The sequence below is a fragment of the Psittacula echo genome (genome assembly GCF_963264785.1).
Source record: "Psittacula echo genome assembly, chromosome: 6".
NCBI lineage: Eukaryota > Metazoa > Chordata > Aves > Psittaciformes > Psittacidae > Psittacula > Psittacula echo.
In genome coordinates this window covers 36,142,794-36,164,864 of record NC_137743.1, presented here as the reverse complement: position 1 = coordinate 36,164,864, position 22,071 = coordinate 36,142,794, and the positions used below count along the sequence as shown (strand labels likewise).

Here is a 22,071-nt window from a genome sequence, read left to right as displayed (position 1 = left end):
GACTTCACAACATCTCAAAAAGATATTTTCATCTAGAGCCAAATGTTTCTGCTTCCTGCAGATGGAATTATATAATCACCTTATTTCACCTGCCATATTGCTAAGTTTTATTGATTTTGATCATTCAGATGGAGCTAGATAATTTCTTAAGTTCCATTGCCTACCAGTTTGCACTTGATCCTGTGGGATCAGCTAGCATTCTCCCATCCCTTTACCTGTGAGATTTAGTATGATAAAGTACAGGGATTGCTAAAGACTTAAAGTAGCTGCTGCCAACTTCTCTGAATCTGGCAAGGAAGTTTTCCTTCATTGCTATGGTGGCAAGAGCTTAATCGTTTTGGTGTTTTTTTACTGCCTCACAGGAGGGCAGAAACCTCATTTGCTGATAAAGAAGAGATCAAATTGTAGCAGGTTAAAAGTTTTTCGGTGCTTGATTCAGGTATTTGCATCATGGAAATTTCAGTTCCCTAGATTAATTAGAATTGGAGAAATAAAAAGAAGAGTTAGAATTCTTAATATCTGGAGTAGTAAGAAGACAAATCTTTCACTGATCCTCATTTTACCTTCATTAAATGTAATGGACATTGTCAATTTCATGCAATGATTTAAAATTGTTTCATGAATGCCATGTCCTGGTTTGTTTGAAGGTGGGAAAGATGGCTGCTGGCATCCCAAAAGAGTTTGAAAAAACAGCCAAGATTGAAAACATAACTGCTATTATGATAGCAGGATACTGCTTTCTTAGTGACAGTTACAATCTCTGCATATCTATCATAATTACTACTGAGATAGATAAAAGTATCTACATGCATTCATCGAGTCTGGTTAGGGCTATATCAGATGAGTGACTGAAATGGAACCTCAATTAAAGAGCTTTATCTCACCTTTTTTTTTTTTTACATTGAAAGTTGGGATTTGAAGCAATCTTACAATGGTTTCCAGTTAGACTTTAACTGAGGAAAGATTATACTATACATACTTTTTTTTTTCCTCCCAGCTTACTCTAAAGATTGCAATCTAAGATGCTGAGCTAGATAAACTAAAACAGTAATTGAGAATGACTTTTCCCAAGATCTAAGTTCTTAAAATGCATAAAAAATGGGGGGAAAGAGTTATTGCTGTGATAAACTAGATTAAAATTTAAAGGGCTGTATAAATCGTATACAAGATCAGACCTCACCTTGTCCAGAATCTATACTTTCAGCACTTCCTTTATATTTTACTTCATCAAATTGAGAAGTGTTTTCAGTTTATATTGGCTTGTTGCATATAGTGGACATTGGTTCTTCCTGAATTTGTGCTGAAGTAATTATAATGGAAACAAGAAAAAAAGCATAATTATTACATATCATTTCCCTATTCTTTCTCTTGACTTACATATACTTGTCCTTTCTCTCAAGTTTGATATTTTGTTTAGAACCATACACATGAAACAAATGTCCCTACTATTATGTGTCAATTTTGTGATACTTTTCTAGTTTCTAACTGAACTAAAAGAAAATCCACATGCAAGAAAAAGCAGAAGTTAAAATTTTTAAATGTACATCTTATTCTCTTCTAAAATAATAGGTATAACATTAAGCCCGAGAAGGAGAGAACACAAAAATTACCAATTCAATTTGGTTTTTTTTGTTTTTTTTTTTTTTTTTTTTTATGTATAAGGAAATAAATAAAGTAGAAACAGCAGGTTTTCTTCATTGGGTATTAGGCTGTATCTTCAACATTGGATGTACTACAGTAATGCCAGTAGGTGTGTACATATGGAGTATCTGCACAGTGCCACAGAGCAAAGTTGAGAGTTCAAATTAACTGCTATGTAATGGTGTTTGGTTCTTCCTTTTGGATGTGCTGGTTGAAGAGATTATTTTTAGACACCTGTTAAGAGACAGTTGCATAGAAGCTGGGGTTGTGGAGAAGCATGTGTGGGCAGAGGGTAGCTGAGCACAGTAGTTACAAAGTCATTCATTCCGCCTGGAGAAGAGAAAGCTGCAGAGATAACTTAGAGCAAACATCCAGCACCTAAAGGGGCTTACAAGAAAGCTGGAGAGGGATTTTTTACAAGGGCAGGTAGGGATAGGACAAGGGGTAATGGCTTTAAACTGAAAGAGAGTCGATTTAGATTAGATGGAAGGAATTCTTCACTGTGAGGGTGGTGAGACACTGGCACAGGTTGCCCAGAGAAACTGTGGCTGCCCCATCCCTAGAAGTGTTCAAGGCTGGGTTGGACGGGGCTTTGAGCAGCTTGGTCTAGTGGAAGCTGTCCCTGCTGATGGCAGGGGGGTTGTATGTATATATGATCTAGAACGTCGCTTCAAACCCAAACCATTCTATGGTTCTATGAAAGTCATCTTATCGGAATCAGTGCCTTCAAGTTGCTTTACTACATGTTCCTTCATGGATATTTGACTATGTATTTTTCTTTTACTCTCTCTTACCTTGGTTTGTTTCTAAGTCTCTAAGACTCTCTCTTACCTTGATTTGGAATTCACTCCAACATAAAATTTCTGAAAGCAGTTTCCTACTTACATATCTATCCTCAATCCTATATAATATCGATCAATTTACAGAGAAGTATAGCAGTCTTGCAGACCACCACTGTGTAGATGCGTTTAAGTTCTGATGCCATGGTGGGGTTTTTTTGTACTTAGGTTATCAAAAACTTTGTAGGAGATATTTTAACTGTAGCCAACATTTTTTCTTGTTTTCACTAAGTGTAAAAGCTACTAAAAATTGCATTTTACTGTGTTTTATTTTTAGCAAAAAATTCTACATGCAACATTTATTCAGAGTTTGAATGTGGAAATGGTGAATGCATTGATTATCAGTTGACTTGTGATGGCATTGCTCATTGTAAGGACAAGTCTGATGAGAAACTTTTCTACTGTGGTAAGTATTTCCAGATGTTTCACCTTCGCATTCTTATTTTGTTACACATGCTTACATTAGTTACTCTGTGACTTATCTTCTTATTCATGCCTACTGCTCACCAAGATTCACAAGAAGAAAATGCCAGCTCGCACATTAAGAAAACCCTTCATGTTATATGGCTAGAATTACTTATATCTGAACATAGTTTTCTTGCAGACTTCATGCACTAGATGACTTACATTGAGTAAAAAGCATCTAAAATGTCCTCATATTTCTGTCTCTAAAACCAAAAATAAGGAAAAACACAGCTATCTGCTTCTTCAAGGATGAAAATGAGAGTATTTTCAATTTTAATATAGCATCTTCAAATAATTTTTCTGTATTTAAAGAAATTTTCTCTGGGAATTGAAAGCACTAAAATAAAAGTATTGTAAATACAAAAAATACCTGTGTAATCTTCCAACCAATTTTCTGTTTAAGTTTATAGTATCATTATTCCTTATACCAATCAGTTTGCATCTTGCAACAAGTTTGACACAAGTTTGTCTTTCTCATTATTTTCGTAAATTTCACAAGGACTCATGTCCTCATCTGGTTTCGGGGTTCTTTATTTCATACTAATCACTTCCAGGCTTTTTTGTGTCCAACTGATTTTGCCTGTCTCAGGGTTTAAAACACTACTGTTGAAATAATTTTCCTAATAATTTTCCTATCTCTTCTGTTTCCCATATGAACAATTTCATATAATTTCAAACCCACCCAATATGTTTATACCTGACACCTCTGTAGTTTTATGAAAATATCTGCTTTAATTCCTGAACATCACCTCTGACATTTTAGTAGGAGGTTGGTAGTGGAAAAAGAAGCAGAATAGCTTTCTTCTTTGTTTTGCTTATTTTGGGTATTTTTTCCCCTTAAAAAAAAAGAAACACCACCAATTTGAGCATAGCAGCTGATACTATGACCTGTGTCCTATGTCAGACTTCTTTGTAATAATTGCTTTGATCGTGTCATATAAAACTAACTAGCATTCCATCAGATCATCTACATGTAGGAAACTAAGGAGATTTGTTTGTTTGAATCTGAAAAAAAAAAACCAGACAAGGAAATAAGAATCTGGATAATACAAAACATTGCTAGTTAACTTGGTAGGGAGGTGGCCCTTGAATTGCAAGTGACAGCTTCAAAACACTGAAAAGTAAATGACTTAGGTCTGTGAATTCCTTATAAGGTTTTCTTACTAAGGATGTGTTGATGTATTTGTATTTATGTATGCATATTTCTTAGACATAAGAAGTGATTAAAAAGAATCCAAGCATGCACATCAAAAAAAAACCCACACAAAAACCAACGCCAGCAAAAAGATCAATCAGTTATTTTTTTATATGGCTTAAGCCTCTTTGTCTCTAATTTTAGTTATTTATTTCATTCACAGTCAACGGAAAAAGGATTAAGGTTTCATATAGTTTCGTTTATTTTGTTAGGAGGGAGTAGTTTGAAGGAATAGAGAGAAAGTCACCTAGGAACAAATAAGAAAGTTCTAGCTGACGAGGAATCTCACAATACTCTTTTTTTGTCATTCTGGAGAAGCTGTCTTATATGTCAGTAGTCAGAGGTTAACTGAGCTAAATATAACTTTTTTATGCCTTATTCTACAATATGGAAAAACATGAGATCCAGCATTTGTTTTTCTGTGGATTTGCCACATAAGTTTATGAAGGACTTTATATTAATTTGTAGAGTGACAGTGTACATTTTCATAGAATCATAGAATGGTTTGGATTGGAAGGAACCTTAAAGATCATCTAGTTCCAAACCTCCAAAAGTAGAAAGAGCTATGGTTCTGTCATGCACTAGGTCATATACAGTGCCTCTTTTTCTGAATCTGATAAAGTACAGGATGGTGGACTCATTATTAACTAGTTCAGTGAACATTATTTATTCATTATTGTGACATCATTTCTACAATCGTTAGAGGTTTAGTAAATCACTCCTAAATTTTCAGCATATCTGTATTTGTAACATTCAATATTCCTCAGTAGTGTCCCTACTTGAGCAGATAGCTTGCAGTGTTGGTATTCAGAAACCCAGAAACTTTTCTGCTAATATTTTGTTATTTTACTCTCCATTTATTCCTAATTTGGGCAAATTTGCTATGTTTCATCGTATGTGATAGTATTGCTGGTGCTATATTCAAGCATTGTCACATGCCTGATGAAAGTATGTCAAAACAAATGTATTTAAAGCACATGGACTTTTTATACCACAAGATGATGAAAACTGAGAATTAGGCTTCCCTTTTTATTGTCATTTTTGTGCTTTTATTTATTATTCTTTATCTGTTTATCATTCAAATTCTGCTGGACAGTAAGTGAACAATATCTGGGGTTTTTCCTGTATCTTCAAATGCATTTTCATATAAAATGTTTTCTGGAATGTTTGTCTGGTTGTAATGTAAGGCTATTTTTATTAGAGGTCAAGTATCTAAATGAAATTATGTGCTTGTATTTAACAGAAAATAGAGGCTGTCGGAAGGGTTTCAAGCCATGTTCTAATCGTCGCTGTGTATCAAGTAACAAAGTATGTGATGGTGTAAATGATTGTGGTGACAATTCTGATGAATTTGACTGTAAAGGTAAATGACAGTTAACTTCCAAAGTGATTTCAGAATATTGTTCTGTAAATACTTAATATGTAAATGGAAGTAGATAGAAAATGCATAGAACTTCGTTGATATTACAGGGATTTGTTTTGTTATAATTCAGAAACAAGCAGGTGCACACTATTATGTTTGGAAAAGCTTATGTTGGGATTGATAGGAAGATTGATTTTGGTTTACGCCTGCAGTCTTCCAGAAAAAGAGTAGATTTGGCTATGGAAATAGAGTTGCTGCTTGTTTTATGAAGTAATAAATGAGAAGAATATCTTTACTACAGACAGAAGAATTGAAAGATGGGTGATTTCTTCTCTGTCTACTGCATTGTTTCTTTAAAGTAACCAGTGTTCTATTTCTTTGCTTCTCAGATATGTGACAACATCTGTGTCCTTTGCAAAACTTACTAGAATTGTTTCTCATTTTATATCAGAATTGTTTTTGCTTTTTATGTCTTAAAACATGAGCGTATCTGTTCATCAGCCAATGAATAAAAGCTAGCTAGCAGACAATACAAACCCTTAGTTACAGTTCAGAAGGATTGGAGGGGAAAGTGTTCCACAATATATAGATGAAACCTATGTAGCTGTAGTAACTAGCATTTTTTTGAAAGCACCTCATGGATTTTAATCATTTAGCTGAATATGAGTAGAGGGAAAAGCGTACAGGCAAAAACTTCAACCTGATGTTACATGAAAGAGATCTAATTCATAGATGGTCCTGATAGTGCTTCTTCCTAACATGAGGACTATCTCAAATTGATTTGAAATATCAAAATGTCATGGTTTAAGCCCAGGCCGTAAATTAGAACCACGCAGTCTACTTCCCCCCCCCCACTCCCCAGAGGGATGGGGAGGAGAATCGAAAGAATGTAACTCCCACGGGTTGAGATAAGAACAGTCCAGTAACTAAGGTATAACACAAATCACTACTGCTGCCACCAATAATAATAATGATAAGAGAAATAACAAGGGAAGAAAATATGATACCGCTCGCCGGAAAAGAGCCCGACCGAAAAGAGGACGTGCCCTTCTGGGTAGCTCCCAGTTACATCCCCGGGCATGACGTGCTGTGGTATGGAATACCTCTTTGGCTAGTTTGGGTCAGGCGTCCTGTTCCTGCTTCCTCCCGGCCCCTCCTCCTCCCTGGCAGAGCATGAGACTCACAAAGTCTTTGGTCAGTCTAAACATCAGTTGTTATCAGCTTTGTTCCGAGGCTGAAAGTCAAAAACACAGTGCTGCAACAGCTACTAAAAAGGAGAAAAACTGACTGCTACTGCTGAACCCAGGACAGTATCCACCCCTTATTCCATACCATTCACGTCATGCTCAGATCCCACATTTTCCATATACCCTCACTCTCATTTCAGTGCACTGTTATCTTAGTGCACGGACCAATTCCTATAAAGCTACTGAGTCCGTTCGGTTCATGATGTTGGGCTCCATCTCTTGTAACAGTCTTTCAGGGCAGGAGAGGCTGTGTGCAGTGTTGGATCGTTGTCTGCTGATGCTGATCGTTCCTTCACTGTAGAACTCATCCGGTTCTATCAAAGTTCATTCTCTGTTGGGATGATGGTTGGAGGGAAGTCAGGGCCAGTCGCTGGTGCCCTGCAGACTTCTAGTTGATGGCTATAGCAGGCAACAGCGTACAATTGAGTTCATTGTCTGTTTTCCCCTAAAATCAAATCCCCTTGAGGTACGCATCGGACTTCCCCATCTTCCTGCATTACCCACCAAGTATATCCAGGTCCCTGAGCAAAAGCAATCCCACGAGTGGGTTTGCCTTTACCTGAAGCAGGAATAACCCAGACTGTCTTCCCCAGCAAATTCTTCACGTGCACCACAGGAACTTTGTCCCCCTCTACAATATGTAAAAGTTCCGACTGGGCTGGGCCAGCCCTGTTGGCAGATCCTCTGGTGTTGACCAACCAGGTGGCCTTTGGTAAGTGTGTATCCCAATGCTTGAAAGTTCCCCCACCCATTGCTCTCAGTGTAGTTTTTAACAGCCCATTATACCGTTCGATTTTCCCAGAGGCTGGTGCATGGTAGGGGATGTGATATACCCACTCAGTGCCATGCTCTTTGGCCCAAGTGTCTATAAGGTTATTCCGGAAATGAGTCCCATTGTCTGATTCAATTCTTTCTGGGGTGCCATGTCGCCACAAAATCTGGTTCTCAAGGCCCAGGATAGTGTTCCGGGCAGTGGCATGGGGCACAGCGTATGTTTCCAGCCATCCGGTGGTTGCTTCCACCATGGTAAGCACATGGCGCTTGCCGTGGCGGGTTGGTGGGAGTGTGATATAATCAATCTGCCAGGCCTCCCCATATTTGTACTTCAGCCATCGTCCTCCATACCAAAGAGGCTTTAACCGTTTGGCTTGTTTAATTGCAGCACATGTTTCACACTCATGAATAACCTGGGCAATAGTGTCCATTGTTAAGTCCACCCCTCGATCACGGGCCCATCTGTATGTTGCATCTCTGCCCTGATGGCCTGAAGTGTCATGGGCCCACCGAGCCAAAAATAATTCACCTTTATGTTGCCAATCTAAGTCCATCTGAGCCACTTCAATCTTAGCAGCTTTATCCACTTGTTGGTTGTTCTGGTGTTCCTCAGTGGCCCGACTCTTGGGTACATGGGCGTCTACATGGCGTACCTTCACCACCAGGTTCTGCACCCGGGCAGCGATATCTTGCCGCAGTGCAGCAGCCCAGATGGGTTTACCTCTGCGTTGCCAGTTGCTCTGCTTCCATTGCTGCAACCACCCCCACAGGGCATTTGCCACCATCCATGAGTCAGTATAGAGATAAAGTACTGGCCACTTTTCTCGTTCAGCAATGTCCAAGGCCAGCTGGATGGCTTTCACCTCGGCAAACTGACTCGATTCACCCTCCCCTTCAGCAGTTTCTGCAACTTGTCGTTGAGGACTCCATACAGCTGCCTTCCATCTCCGATGTTTTCCCACAATACGGCAGGACCCATCAGTAAACAAGGCATACTGCTTTTCACTTTCTGACAGTTTATTATATGGTGGGGCCTCTTCAGCACGCATCACCTCCTCCTCTGGTGACATTCCAAAATCTTTGCCCTCTGGCCAGTCCATGATGACTTCTAGAATGCCTGGACGACTGGGATTTCCTATTCGAGCTCGTTGTGTAATTAGTGCAGCCCATTTACTCCATGTCGCATCGGTTGCATGATGTGTAGAGGAGACCCTGCCTTTGAACATCCAGCCCAGAACGGGCAACCGGGGTGCCAGGAGGAGCTGTGCTTCAGTGCCAATCACCTCCGAAGCAGCTTGAACCCCTTCATAGGCTACCAGTATCTCTTTCTCAGTTGGGGTATAGCTGGCCTCAGATCCTTTGTATCCCCGACTCCAAAAGCCGAGGGGTCGACCTCGAGTCTCCCCTGGAGCTTTCTGCCAGAGACTCCAGGTAGGACCATTCTCCCCGGCTGCGGTGTAGAGTACATTTTTTACATCTGGCCCGTTCCGGACTGGTCCAAGGGCTACTGCATGAACTATCTCACGTTTAATTTGCTCAAAGGCTTGTTGTTGCTCAGGGCCCCATTTAAAATCGTTCTTCTTCCGGGTCACATGATAGAGAGGGCTTACAATCGAACTGTAATTTGGGATGTGCATTCTCCAGAACCCCACAGCACCCAAGAAAGCTTGTGTTTCTTTCTTATTAGTTGGTGGAGACATTGCTGTTATTTTGTTGATCACATCTGTAGGGATCTGGCGACGTCCATCTTGCCATTTTATTCCCAAAAACTGAATCTCCTGTGCAGGTCCCTTGACCTTACTCCGTTTTATGGCAAAACCAGCTTTCAGCAGGATTTGGATTATTTCCCTCCCTTTCTCAAAGACTTCTTCCGCTGTATCACCCCACACAATAATGTCATCAATGTATTGCAGGTGTTCTGGAGCTTGCCCCTGTTCCAGTGCATTCTGGATCAGTCCATGGCAAATGGTAGGGCTGTGTTTCCACCCCTGGGGCAGTCGGTTCCAAGTGTACTGGACGCCCCTCCAAGTAAAAGCAAACTGTGGCCTACACTCTGCTGCCAAAGGAATTGAGAAGAATGCATTGGCAATATCAATCGTGGCATACCACTTGGCTGCCTTTGACTCCAGTTCATACTGAAGGTCTAGCATGTCCGGTACAGCAGCACTCAATGGTGGTGTGACTTCATTCAGGCCACGATAGTCTACTGTTAGTCTCCACTCTCCGTTAGACTTTCGCACTGGCCATATGGGGCTATTAAAGGGTGAGCGGGTCCTGCTGATCACCCCCTGACTCTCCAGACTGCGGATCAGCTTATGGATGGGAATCAGGGAGTCTCGATTGGTGCGATATTGCCGCCGGTGCACTGTTGTGGTCGCGATTGGCACTTGTTGTTCTTCGACCTTCAGCAACCCCACAACAGAAGGATCCTCTGAGAGACCAGGCAAGGTGGACAGCTGCTCATTTTCCTCAGTCTCCAAAGCAGCAATACCAAAAGCCCATCGGTACCCTTTTGGGTCTTTGAAGTACCCTCTCCTGAGGTAATCTATGCCGAGGATGCATGGAGCCTCTGGACCAGTCACAATGGGGTGCTTTTGCCATTTCCTTCCAGTCAGGCTGATCTCAGCCTCCAGTACAGTCAACTCTTGGGAACCTCCTGTCACTCCAGAGATATAGATGGGTTCCACCCCTTGACAGCTTGACGGCATCAGGGTACACTGTGCACCGGTATCTACGAGAGCTTTATACTTCTGTGGGACTGATGTGCCAGGCCATCTGACCCACACAGTCCAGTAAATCCGATTATCCCCTACCTCCACCTGGCTGGAGGCAGGGTCCCTCTAACAGTCATCACAACGTTGGACACCTAAGTCGTATTGAAAGGGATTATTCTTCGTTATCATAGGAGCTGGAGTAAAATCAGCTCTTCCGCTCCATCTGGGAACCTGCTCACCAGAGACTGAAGCCGCAGCTCTCATGGGATGATTAGTCTTGACCCTTGTTCCTATTTTCAATTCATGCACCCGTTCCTCCAAAGCTGAAGTAGGTTTTCCATCCCACTTCGTCATGTCTTCTCCATGATCCCGCAGGTAAAACCATAGGGTGGCCCGTGGTGTTTGCCTTCTATATCTTCTGTCTCGAACAATAGGACGTCTTTTGTTAACAGCTGAGACGTGTGTTGGTACACGTGAGGAGCTGGATAAATCAGATAGATCGTTATCTCAACCCTTCGTGGGTTCGGGCCCCACGTTGGGCGCCAAAAAGAACTGTCGTGGTTTAAGCCCAGGCCGTAAATTAGAACCACGCAGTCTACTTCCCCCCCCCCACTCCCCAGAGGGATGGGGAGGAGAATCGAAAGAATGTAACTCCCACGGGTTGAGATAAGAACAGTCCAGTAACTAAGGTATAACACAAATCACTACTGCTGCCACCAATAATAATAATGATAAGAGAAATAACAAGGGAAGAAAATATGATACCGCTCGCCGGAAAAGAGCCCGACCGAAAAGAGGACGTGCCCTTCTGGGTAGCTCCCAGTTACATCCCCGGGCATGACGTGCTGTGGTATGGAATACCTCTTTGGCTAGTTTGGGTCAGGCGTCCTGTTCCTGCTTCCTCCCGGCCCCTCCTCCTCCCTGGCAGAGCATGAGACTCACAAAGTCTTTGGTCAGTCTAAACATCAGTTGTTATCAGCTTTGTTCCGAGGCTGAAAGTCAAAAACACAGTGCTGCAACAGCTACTAAAAAGGAGAAAAACTGACTGCTACTGCTGAACCCAGGACAGTATCCACCCCTTATTCCATACCATTCACGTCATGCTCAGATCCCACATTTTCCATATACCCTCACTCTCATTTCAGTGCACTGTTATCTTAGTGCACGGACCAATTCCTATAAAGCTACTGAGTCCGTTCGGTTCATGATGTTGGGCTCCATCTCTTGTAACAGTCTTTCAGGGCAGGAGAGGCTGTGTGCAGTGTTGGATCGTTGTCTGCTGATGCTGATCGTTCCTTCACTGTAGAACTCATCCGGTTCTATCAAAGTTCATTCTCTGTTGGGATGATGGTTGGAGGGAAGTCAGGGCCAGTCGCTGGTGCCCTGCAGACTTCTAGTTGATGGCTATAGCAGGCAACAGCGTACAATTGAGTTCATTGTCTGTTTTCCCCTAAAATCAAATCCCCTTGAGGTACGCATCGGACTTCCCCATCTTCCTGCATTACCCACCAAGTATATCCAGGTCCCTGAGCAAAAGCAATCCCACGAGTGGGTTTGCCTTTACCTGAAGCAGGAATAACCCAGACTGTCTTCCCCAGCAAATTCTTCACGTGCACCACAGGAACTTTGTCCCCCTCTACAATATGTAAAAGTTCCGACTGGGCTGGGCCAGCCCTGTTGGCAGATCCTCTGGTGTTGACCAACCAGGTGGCCTTTGGTAAGTGTGTATCCCAATGCTTGAAAGTTCCCCCACCCATTGCTCTCAGTGTAGTTTTTAACAGCCCATTATACCGTTCGATTTTCCCAGAGGCTGGTGCATGGTAGGGGATGTGATATACCCACTCAGTGCCATGCTCTTTGGCCCAAGTGTCTATAAGGTTATTCCGGAAATGAGTCCCATTGTCTGATTCAATTCTTTCTGGGGTGCCATGTCGCCACAAAATCTGGTTCTCAAGGCCCAGGATAGTGTTCCGGGCAGTGGCATGGGGCACAGCGTATGTTTCCAGCCATCCGGTGGTTGCTTCCACCATGGTAAGCACATGGCGCTTGCCGTGGCGGGTTGGTGGGAGTGTGATATAATCAATCTGCCAGGCCTCCCCATATTTGTACTTCAGCCATCGTCCTCCATACCAAAGAGGCTTTAACCGTTTGGCTTGTTTAATTGCAGCACATGTTTCACACTCATGAATAACCTGGGCAATAGTGTCCATTGTTAAGTCCACCCCTCGATCACGGGCCCATCTGTATGTTGCATCTCTGCCCTGATGGCCTGAAGTGTCATGGGCCCACCGAGCCAAAAATAATTCACCTTTATGTTGCCAATCTAAGTCCATCTGAGCCACTTCAATCTTAGCAGCTTTATCCACTTGTTGGTTGTTCTGGTGTTCCTCAGTGGCCCGACTCTTGGGTACATGGGCGTCTACATGGCGTACCTTCACCACCAGGTTCTGCACCCGGGCAGCGATATCTTGCCGCAGTGCAGCAGCCCAGATGGGTTTACCTCTGCGTTGCCAGTTGCTCTGCTTCCATTGCTGCAACCACCCCCACAGGGCATTTGCCACCATCCATGAGTCAGTATAGAGATAAAGTACTGGCCACTTTTCTCGTTCAGCAATGTCCAAGGCCAGCTGGATGGCTTTCACCTCGGCAAACTGACTCGATTCACCCTCCCCTTCAGCAGTTTCTGCAACTTGTCGTTGAGGACTCCATACAGCTGCCTTCCATCTCCGATGTTTTCCCACAATACGGCAGGACCCATCAGTAAACAAGGCATACTGCTTTTCACTTTCTGACAGTTTATTATATGGTGGGGCCTCTTCAGCACGCATCACCTCCTCCTCTGGTGACATTCCAAAATCTTTGCCCTCTGGCCAGTCCATGATGACTTCTAGAATGCCTGGACGACTGGGATTTCCTATTCGAGCTCGTTGTGTAATTAGTGCAGCCCATTTACTCCATGTCGCATCGGTTGCATGATGTGTAGAGGAGACCCTGCCTTTGAACATCCAGCCCAGAACGGGCAACCGGGGTGCCAGGAGGAGCTGTGCTTCAGTGCCAATCACCTCCGAAGCAGCTCGAACCCCTTCATAGGCTACCAGTATCTCTTTCTCAGTTGGGGTATAGCTGGCCTCAGATCCTTTGTATCCCCGACTCCAAAAGCCGAGGGGTCGACCTCGAGTCTCCCCTGGAGCTTTCTGCCAGAGACTCCAGGTAGGACCATTCTCCCCGGCTGCGGTGTAGAGTACATTTTTTACATCTGGCCCGTTCCGGACTGGTCCAAGGGCTACTGCATGAACTATCTCACGTTTAATTTGCTCAAAGGCTTGTTGTTGCTCAGGGCCCCATTTAAAATCGTTCTTCTTCCGGGTCACATGATAGAGAGGGCTTACAATCGAACTGTAATTTGGGATGTGCATTCTCCAGAACCCCACAGCACCCAAGAAAGCTTGTGTTTCTTTCTTATTAGTTGGTGGAGACATTGCTGTTATTTTGTTGATCACATCTGTAGGGATCTGGCGACGTCCATCTTGCCATTTTATTCCCAAAAACTGAATCTCCTGTGCAGGTCCCTTGACCTTACTCCGTTTTATGGCAAAACCAGCTTTCAGCAGGATTTGGATTATTTCCCTCCCTTTCTCAAAGACTTCTTCCGCTGTATCACCCCACACAATAATGTCATCAATGTATTGCAGGTGTTCTGGAGCTTGCCCCTGTTCCAGTGCATTCTGGATCAGTCCATGGCAAATGGTAGGGCTGTGTTTCCACCCCTGGGGCAGTCGGTTCCAAGTGTACTGGACGCCCCTCCAAGTAAAAGCAAACTGTGGCCTACACTCTGCTGCCAAAGGAATTGAGAAGAATGCATTGGCAATATCAATCGTGGCATACCACTTGGCTGCCTTTGACTCCAGTTCATACTGAAGGTCTAGCATGTCCGGTACAGCAGCACTCAATGGTGGTGTGACTTCATTCAGGCCACGATAGTCTACTGTTAGTCTCCACTCTCCGTTAGACTTTCGCACTGGCCATATGGGGCTATTAAAGGGTGAGCGGGTCCTGCTGATCACCCCCTGACTCTCCAGACTGCGGATCAGCTTATGGATGGGAATCAGGGAGTCTCGATTGGTGCGATATTGCCGCCGGTGCACTGTTGTGGTCGCGATTGGCACTTGTTGTTCTTCGACCTTCAGCAACCCCACAACAGAAGGATCCTCTGAGAGACCAGGCAAGGTGGACAGCTGCTCATTTTCCTCAGTCTCCAAAGCAGCAATACCAAAAGCCCATCGGTACCCTTTTGGGTCTTTGAAGTACCCTCTCCTGAGGTAATCTATGCCGAGGATGCATGGAGCCTCTGGACCAGTCACAATGGGGTGCTTTTGCCATTTCCTTCCAGTCAGGCTGATCTCAGCCTCCAGTACAGTCAACTCTTGGGAACCTCCTGTCACTCCAGAGATATAGATGGGTTCCACCCCTTGACAGCTTGACGGCATCAGGGTACACTGTGCACCGGTATCTACGAGAGCTTTATACTTCTGTGGGACTGATGTGCCAGGCCATCTGACCCACACAGTCCAGTAAATCCGATTATCCCCTACCTCCACCTGGCTGGAGGCAGGGTCCCTCTAACAGTCATCACAACGTTGGACACCTAAGTCGTATTGAAAGGGATTATTCTTCGTTATCATAGGAGCTGGAGTAAAATCAGCTCTTCCGCTCCATCTGGGAACCTGCTCACCAGAGACTGAAGCCGCAGCTCTCATGGGATGATTAGTCTTGACCCTTGTTCCTATTTTCAATTCATGCACCCGTTCCTCCAAAGCTGAAGTAGGTTTTCCATCCCACTTCGTCATGTCTTCTCCATGATCCCGCAGGTAAAACCATAGGGTGGCCCGTGGTGTTTGCCTTCTATATCTTCTGTCTCGAACAATAGGACGTCTTTTGTTAACAGCTGAGACGTGTGTTGGTACACGTGAGGAGCTGGATAAATCAGATAGATCGTTATCTCAACCCTTCGTGGGTTCGGGCCCCACGTTGGGCGCCAAAAAGAACTGTCGTGGTTTAAGCCCAGGCCGTAAATTAGAACCACGCAGTCTACTTCCCCCCCCCCACTCCCCAGAGGGATGGGGAGGAGAATCGAAAGAATGTAACTCCCACGGGTTGAGATAAGAACAGTCCAGTAACTAAGGTATAACACAAATCACTACTGCTGCCACCAATAATAATAATGATAAGAGAAATAACAAGGGAAGAAAATATGATACCGCTCGCCGGAAAAGAGCCCAACCAAAAAGAGGACGTGCCCTTCCGGGTAGCTCCCAGTTACATCCCCGGGCATGACGTGCTGTGGTATGGAATACCTCTTTGGCTAGTTTGGGTCAGGCGTCCTGTCCCTGCTTCCTCCCGGCCCCTCCTCCTCCCTGGCAGAGCATGAGACTCACAAAGTCTTTGGTCAGTCTAAACATCACTGTTATCAGCTTTGTTCCGAGGCTGAAAGTCAAAAACACAGTGCTGCAACAGCTACTAAAAAGGAGAAAAACTGACTGCTACTGCTGAACCCAGGACACAAAAGAAAGACATTTAGGTGAAAAAAAAAAAAAAAAGAAAGAATGAAAACAATAAAAAAGGTCAGAAACTTATGCTTTCAAGTTTATTAGACCTTATATTACTGCTGATTTTTTAGCTACGGCACGTACAGTGTATTCTGAATTCCTCATGCAAAGGTAGAAAGTTTAAAAATAGTACAGATACTACGCATCTGAGGTACATTGGGAAATAAGCAGGAGGAGTTGGAGACCTGTGTTAAGTCAGGAGATTATGATCTGGTGGCAATTACAGAGACGTGGTGGGACAGCTCACATGACTGGAATATACTCATGGTGGGCTATGTCCTTTTCAGGAAAGACAGGCCAGCCAGGCGGGGTGGTGGGGTTGCTCTTTATGTGCGAGAGCAGCTGCAATGTACTGAGTTCTGTCCAGGGACAGGGGACGAGCGAGTTGAGAGTCTGTGGGTGAGAATTAAGGGGCAGGCTGGCAGGGGCGATACTGTTGTGGGTGTCTGTTACAGGCCACCAGATCAGGGTGAGGAAGTTGACGAGGCCTTCTACAGGCAGCTGAGAGCGGCCTCACAGTCACAGGACGTGGTCGTCGTGGGGGATTTTAACTTCCCTGATGTTTGCTGGAAGGACTACTCAGCAACCCAGCCACAGTCCAGGAGGTTCCTCCAGTGTATGGATGATAACTTCCTCATCCAAATGGTGGATGAGCCAACCAGGAGAGGAGCGCTGCTGGATCTCATCCTCACTAACAAGGAGGGTCTGGTTGAAGCAGTAAAGTTTGAGGGCTGCCTTGGTTGCAGCGACCACGAGATGGTGGAATTCAGGATCTTGTGTGGTAGGACCAGTAGAATAGCAAGTAGAATTGCAACCCTGGACTTTAGCAGGGCAAACTTTGGCCTTTTCAAGCAATTGCTAGGGGAAATCCCATGGGCAAGGCTGCTTGAAGGTAAAGGGGCCCAAGATAGTTGGTTGACATTCAAGAATTGCTTATTCCGAGCTCAAGAGCAGAGCATCCCGACACGTAGGAAGTCAAGGAAGAGGGCCAGGAGACCTGCGTGGCTAAATAAGGAACTGCTGGGTATGCTCAAGTGGAAGAGGAGAGTTCATAGGTCATGGAAGGAGGGGCTGGCCACTCGGGAGGAATATAAGGCTGCTGCTAGAGGATGTAGGAAGGCAGCTAGGATGGCTAAGGCCTTCTTAGAATTAAATCTGGCCAGAGGGGTCAAGGACAACAGAAAGAGCTTTTTCAAATACATAGCTGATAAAACTAACACCAGAGGCAAGGTTGGCCCACTGGTGAATGGGGTGGGTGCCCTGGTGACAGAAGATACAGAGATGGCAGAGTTATTGAGTGCCTTCTTTGTCTCAGTCTACTCTGCCGGAGGCAGTCCTGAAGAGCCCTGTACTCCTGAGACCTCAGATGAAGTCAGGTCAACGGAGCAGTTTGCCTTAGTCAACGAGGAATGGGTTAGGGACCAGTTGAGCAATCTGGACATCCATAAATCCATGGGTCCAGATGGGATGCACCCGCGGGTGCTGAGGGAACTGGCGGAAGTCATTGCTAGACCACTCTCCATCATCTTTACCAAGTCTTGGGAAACGGGAGAGGTGCCTGAGGACTGGAAGAAAGCAAATGTCACTCCAGTCTTCAAAAAGGGCAAGAAGGAGGACCCGGGTAACTATAGACCGGTCAGCCTCACCTCCATCCCTGGGAAAGTGATGGAGCACCTTATCCTTGATGCCATCTTAAGGCATGTCAAGGATAAGAGGGTTATGAGGGGCAGTCAACATGGCTTTACCAAGGGGAAGTCATGCTTGACCAACCTCATAGCCTTTTATGAGGAAATAACATTGTGGATGGATGATGGCAGAGCGGTGGATGTGGTCTACCTTGACTTTAGCATAGCATTTGACACAGTCTCCCACAGCATCCTCATAGCTAAATTGAGGAAGTGTGGTCTGGATGATCAGGTAGTGAGGTGGACTGCGACCTGGCTGAAGGAGAGAAGCCAGAGAGTTGTAGTCTATGGGGCGGAGTCTAGTTGGAGGCCTGTATCTAGTGGAGTGCCTCAAGGGTCAGTACTGGGACCAGTATTATTTAATATATTCATCAATGATTTAGATGAGGGAATTGAGTGTACTGTCAGCAAGTTCGCTGATGACACTAAGCTGGGAGGAGTGGCTGACACGCCAGAAGGCTGTGCTGCCATCCAGCGAGACCTGGACAGGCTGGAGAGTTGGGCAGGGAGAAACTTGATGAAATATAACAAGGGAAAGTGTAGAGTCCTGCATCTGGGCAGGAACAACCCCAGGTTCCAATATAGGTTGGGGAACGACCTGTTAGAGAGCAGTGTAGGGGAGAGGGACCTGGGGGTCCTAGTGGATGGCAGGATGACCATGAGCCAACACTGTGCCCTTGTGGCCAAGAAGGCCAATGGCATCCTAGGGTGTATTAGAAGGGGGGTGGTCAGTAGGTCGAGAGAGGTCCTCCTTCCCCTCTACTCTGCCCTGGTGAGACCGCATCTGGAATATTGTGTCCAGTTCTGGGCCCCTCAGTTCAAGAAGGACAGGGACCTGCTGGAGAGAGTCCAGCGCAGGGCGACTAAGATGATTAAGGGAGTGGAGCATCTCCCTTATGAGGAAAGGCTGAGGGAGCTGGGTCTCTATAGTTTGGAGAAGAGGAGACTGCGGGGGGACCTTATTAGTGTATATAAATATATAAAGGGGGAGTGTCATGAGGATGGAGCCAGGCTCTTCTCAGTGGCAAACAATGATAGGACAAGGGGTAATGGGCACAAACTGGAACACAAGAGGTTCCACTTAAACTTGAGAAGAAACTTCTTCTCAGTGAGGGTGACGGAACACTGGAACAGGCTGCCCAGGGAGGTTGTGGAGTCTCCTTCTCTGGAGACATTCAAAACCCGCCTGAACACATTCCTGTGTAACCTTATCTAGGTGTTCCTGCTCTGGCAGGGGGATTGGACTAGATGATCTTTTGAGGTCCCTTCCAATCTCTAACATACTGTGATACTGTGATACTGTGATACATGTTTAGTACACAAATTTACATCTTTTCTAACCATATGTTGCAGATTCAACGTGTGCTTCAACAGAATTCCGTTGTGCAGATGGGGTTTGCATTGGAAAATCAGCACAGTGCAACCAGATCATTGACTGTGCAGATGCTTCAGATGAAAAGAACTGTAGTAAGTTTGTGTTTGAGCTTCATCAGAGCATCTGGTTCTTGATTATTCCTTGTTATAGAGCAGCTAATTCAGTCATTACTAGTTGGGTACCAGCAGCGTCATGTTTTGCACAAACTTAGGTTAAACCTGAAAACCAAACTATGACGCTCTCGATCTGTATTACATGTGATAAAGTAATTTACTTCTCTTTCCAGATAATACAAGCTGTGCTTACTTCTATAAACTTGGAATAAGATCTTCAGGATTTATTAGCTGTAATTCAACATCACTTTGTATACTCCCAGAATGGATATGTGATGGATCTAATGACTGTGGAGATTATACAGATGAACTAAAATGCCCAGGTAATTGTGAAAAAAAAAAATAAGAAAAAATGAATTTACGTTTTGGGTTTTTTTTTAATATATTGCTATATTTCTGGGGTTTTTTTTATAATTCTGGTGCACAATGTTTATTAAGTCAATACTGTTTTACTTAATACAGAGATCAGTATAATGCTGAATGCAGGTTTTTTTTGACCAATCTTTATTTTTCATTTCATTCGATTATGCAAATCAGTACAAATTACTACTGCATTTCTCTGAGGCAAGCTATGTCTAGCTTTCTATTTCATCCAGGTTAGGTCTGTCATTAACCATTTTTATTTAAATAAAACATTAGTCATTATAATATCAAGCTCATCAAGCATCAGCACAATCACTCAAGAACTTTTATTAGCTGCTGCTTCAGTAGCTTTCTTGCTTACCTTTGTACTTTCTCTTTTAATTTGTTGAGGTACTTGGGATAGGCTGCCAGGGTAGAATCCAGGGTTATTGCTTTTGTGCTTGTTCTTGTCTTCAGCCAGTACAAAGCAATTGTGATACATTTGAGTCCCATTCCCAGCAGTAAGGTGATTTATGTTGTATTTCATATTAAGCAGTGAAGGATGGCATAGGATTGCTCCTTTATTATCCAGAACCTCTCATTTGAGAATGTTAAATGCAGTATGTAAACATACCTATTAAAAAATAAACAATAAATTGTATTTAGAGTGAGAATAATTTAATGAACACAGGTTTCTTGATATATATTTGTAGGATTAGGCCCATCCTAGTAAATTCTCATCAAACTGAAGACAGTGCACTAATAAAGAAACTCTGGGGACATCAAGCCTGTACCTCCTCTACTGCACCTTGAACTTTTAAAGAAAAATTTGTAAAATAAATCGGTATTAATTTTTGTTCAGAATATTCCTGTTACTATCATCTTCCAGAACCTCCTTCATTAATTTCTAGTCTACATATCTCCTGGATTATACCTGTTCTTAGGCTGAGGAGGATCTTGTAGTCCTTCAGTAATCATATCCATAATCTTTATTTGCATTGGCAAATAAGCCAAAGCATTTTAGAATTCCTGCTTTCAATATAGGGCTATCAGTCTGCATCATCTTAATCATGTCAATGTGCATCTCTCTTGAATATCCAGACTAGTACCCAGTATAGCAGATGAAGTCTTATTTTTGCTTTCTGTCTGTGCAAATACATTTTATTTTTTTATGTTTTTTTTTTTTTTGTAATTATCATAGAATAGTTAGGGTTGGAAAGGACTTTAAGATCATCTAGTTCCAATGCCCCTCCATGGGCAGGGACACTTCACGCTAAATTGACTCATGCTAGTTTCTAAGTGTCCTCCTGTGACCAGTACGTCTCTTTTTTCTAAGGATTAGTATTTGTAAAAATAAATATTTACTAATTAATAAATGTTACTAATTTGTAAAATAAAACTTTCCTTTTTATGTTCTTGAATACCATCCAATTTTTGCCAAGTAACTAATACCATCTAATTCCAACCCTAACCATTCTATGATTCTATGATTATTCCCATTTAGTATCCTGGTTTTATTGTGTGATAATCCCATTGCGTCACCAGGACCTTCTATTACTATTCTCATATATTTTGTGGCAACTTTATTGGTGAAAATATTACCAAGATCCAGAAGGAACCTAGGACTTCAGCTCTAACGTCAATGAACCTGATATTGAGAACTTCCATCTGTCCGATAGGGCAGATGCATATTAAATTATGATTCCCATTCTAATCTCCATATTCTCCAGATTATCTATTAATTCTTTTGAATTAGCTGTATATAATGTTTCATTGAGCTCAGAATAGCTTAGATTTACTGTATTTCCTTTATCTATAGACCAAAAAAACCCCAAACCTCTCGGATTTCTTGAGGGCAGTGTGCTATTGCTTCAGTAAGCTAATGTTACATAAGTAAATTAATGTTGCATTTTATTCCATCGTTCATTTATTTGTATTACTTTATTCTGTCTTTCAAATGTGTGCCAAAATGTTCCATCGTTTTAATGTGTAACTAATTGCCTGGATCATTCCTCCCTTTACTTTGAAGCAATACCGTTCCCATTCAACCTACATGTAATTTCCTTTGCCATTTCATTCAAAACTGACCAACTTTGGCACATTAAGTTTTGGAGTTGTGTTTCTATTGTGAATATAATTCCCATTAACAGTCTTTGTTCAGTGTCATTGTTCTTACAGAAAATTAAGGCAAAATACTTATTTAATGGTAGCTATACTCAGACAACCTCGAATATCTACCCAGTCATCATAGACATTCCACTTCTTTCCCTATTTTTTTTTTTTTTTCTATTCATAGAGCTCTAAAAGCTGTAAATATAACTTACTTTCTTTTTAAGAATGAGAGGGAGAGAAGGGGAAAAAACCAGTGTCAGTAGCCCTGTGCATTAAAGGAATAATAGAAACCTTGGCAGAGAGCTTCAATGATCTCCAGCGCTACTTTATGGAGTATATTGTCTGGGTATTCCCAGGCAAATGCTTTGCTGAAGGTTTTGAAAATAACCTGTGTCACTCATTAGACTAATATTTGTGCTTCTGTTATGAAACTAATATATGGTATATTTATTTTCCTCACATCTGTTTTCTAAGCATTCACAGAAGTACAATCTTTAATGACTTTCACGCTTTACAAAGTAAAAAGGCAAGGAAAAACTTCTTTTGAATTTGTGATGAAGCCTAAATCTCTGTCTCCAACATCAGTGGTATGGCTTCAGT

At 43.1% G+C, this 22,071-nt stretch overlaps 1 protein-coding gene across 1 annotated transcript in view; it reads left to right on the top strand.

Annotated features, from left to right (window-relative positions):
• LRP1B (LDL receptor related protein 1B) overlaps nt 1-22,071 on the top strand; it is a gene marked incomplete at both ends in the record, with an annotated part of 775,176 nt that overhangs the window by 626,191 nt on the left and 126,914 nt on the right. The window contains 4 exons of the mRNA XM_080621164.1: nt 2,758-2,886; nt 5,384-5,503; nt 18,883-18,996; nt 19,191-19,340. Coding sequence (XP_080477290.1) covers nt 2,758-2,886; nt 5,384-5,503; nt 18,883-18,996; nt 19,191-19,340 — 513 coding nt within the window. The remainder of the gene's footprint in view (nt 1-2,757; nt 2,887-5,383; nt 5,504-18,882; nt 18,997-19,190; nt 19,341-22,071) is intronic.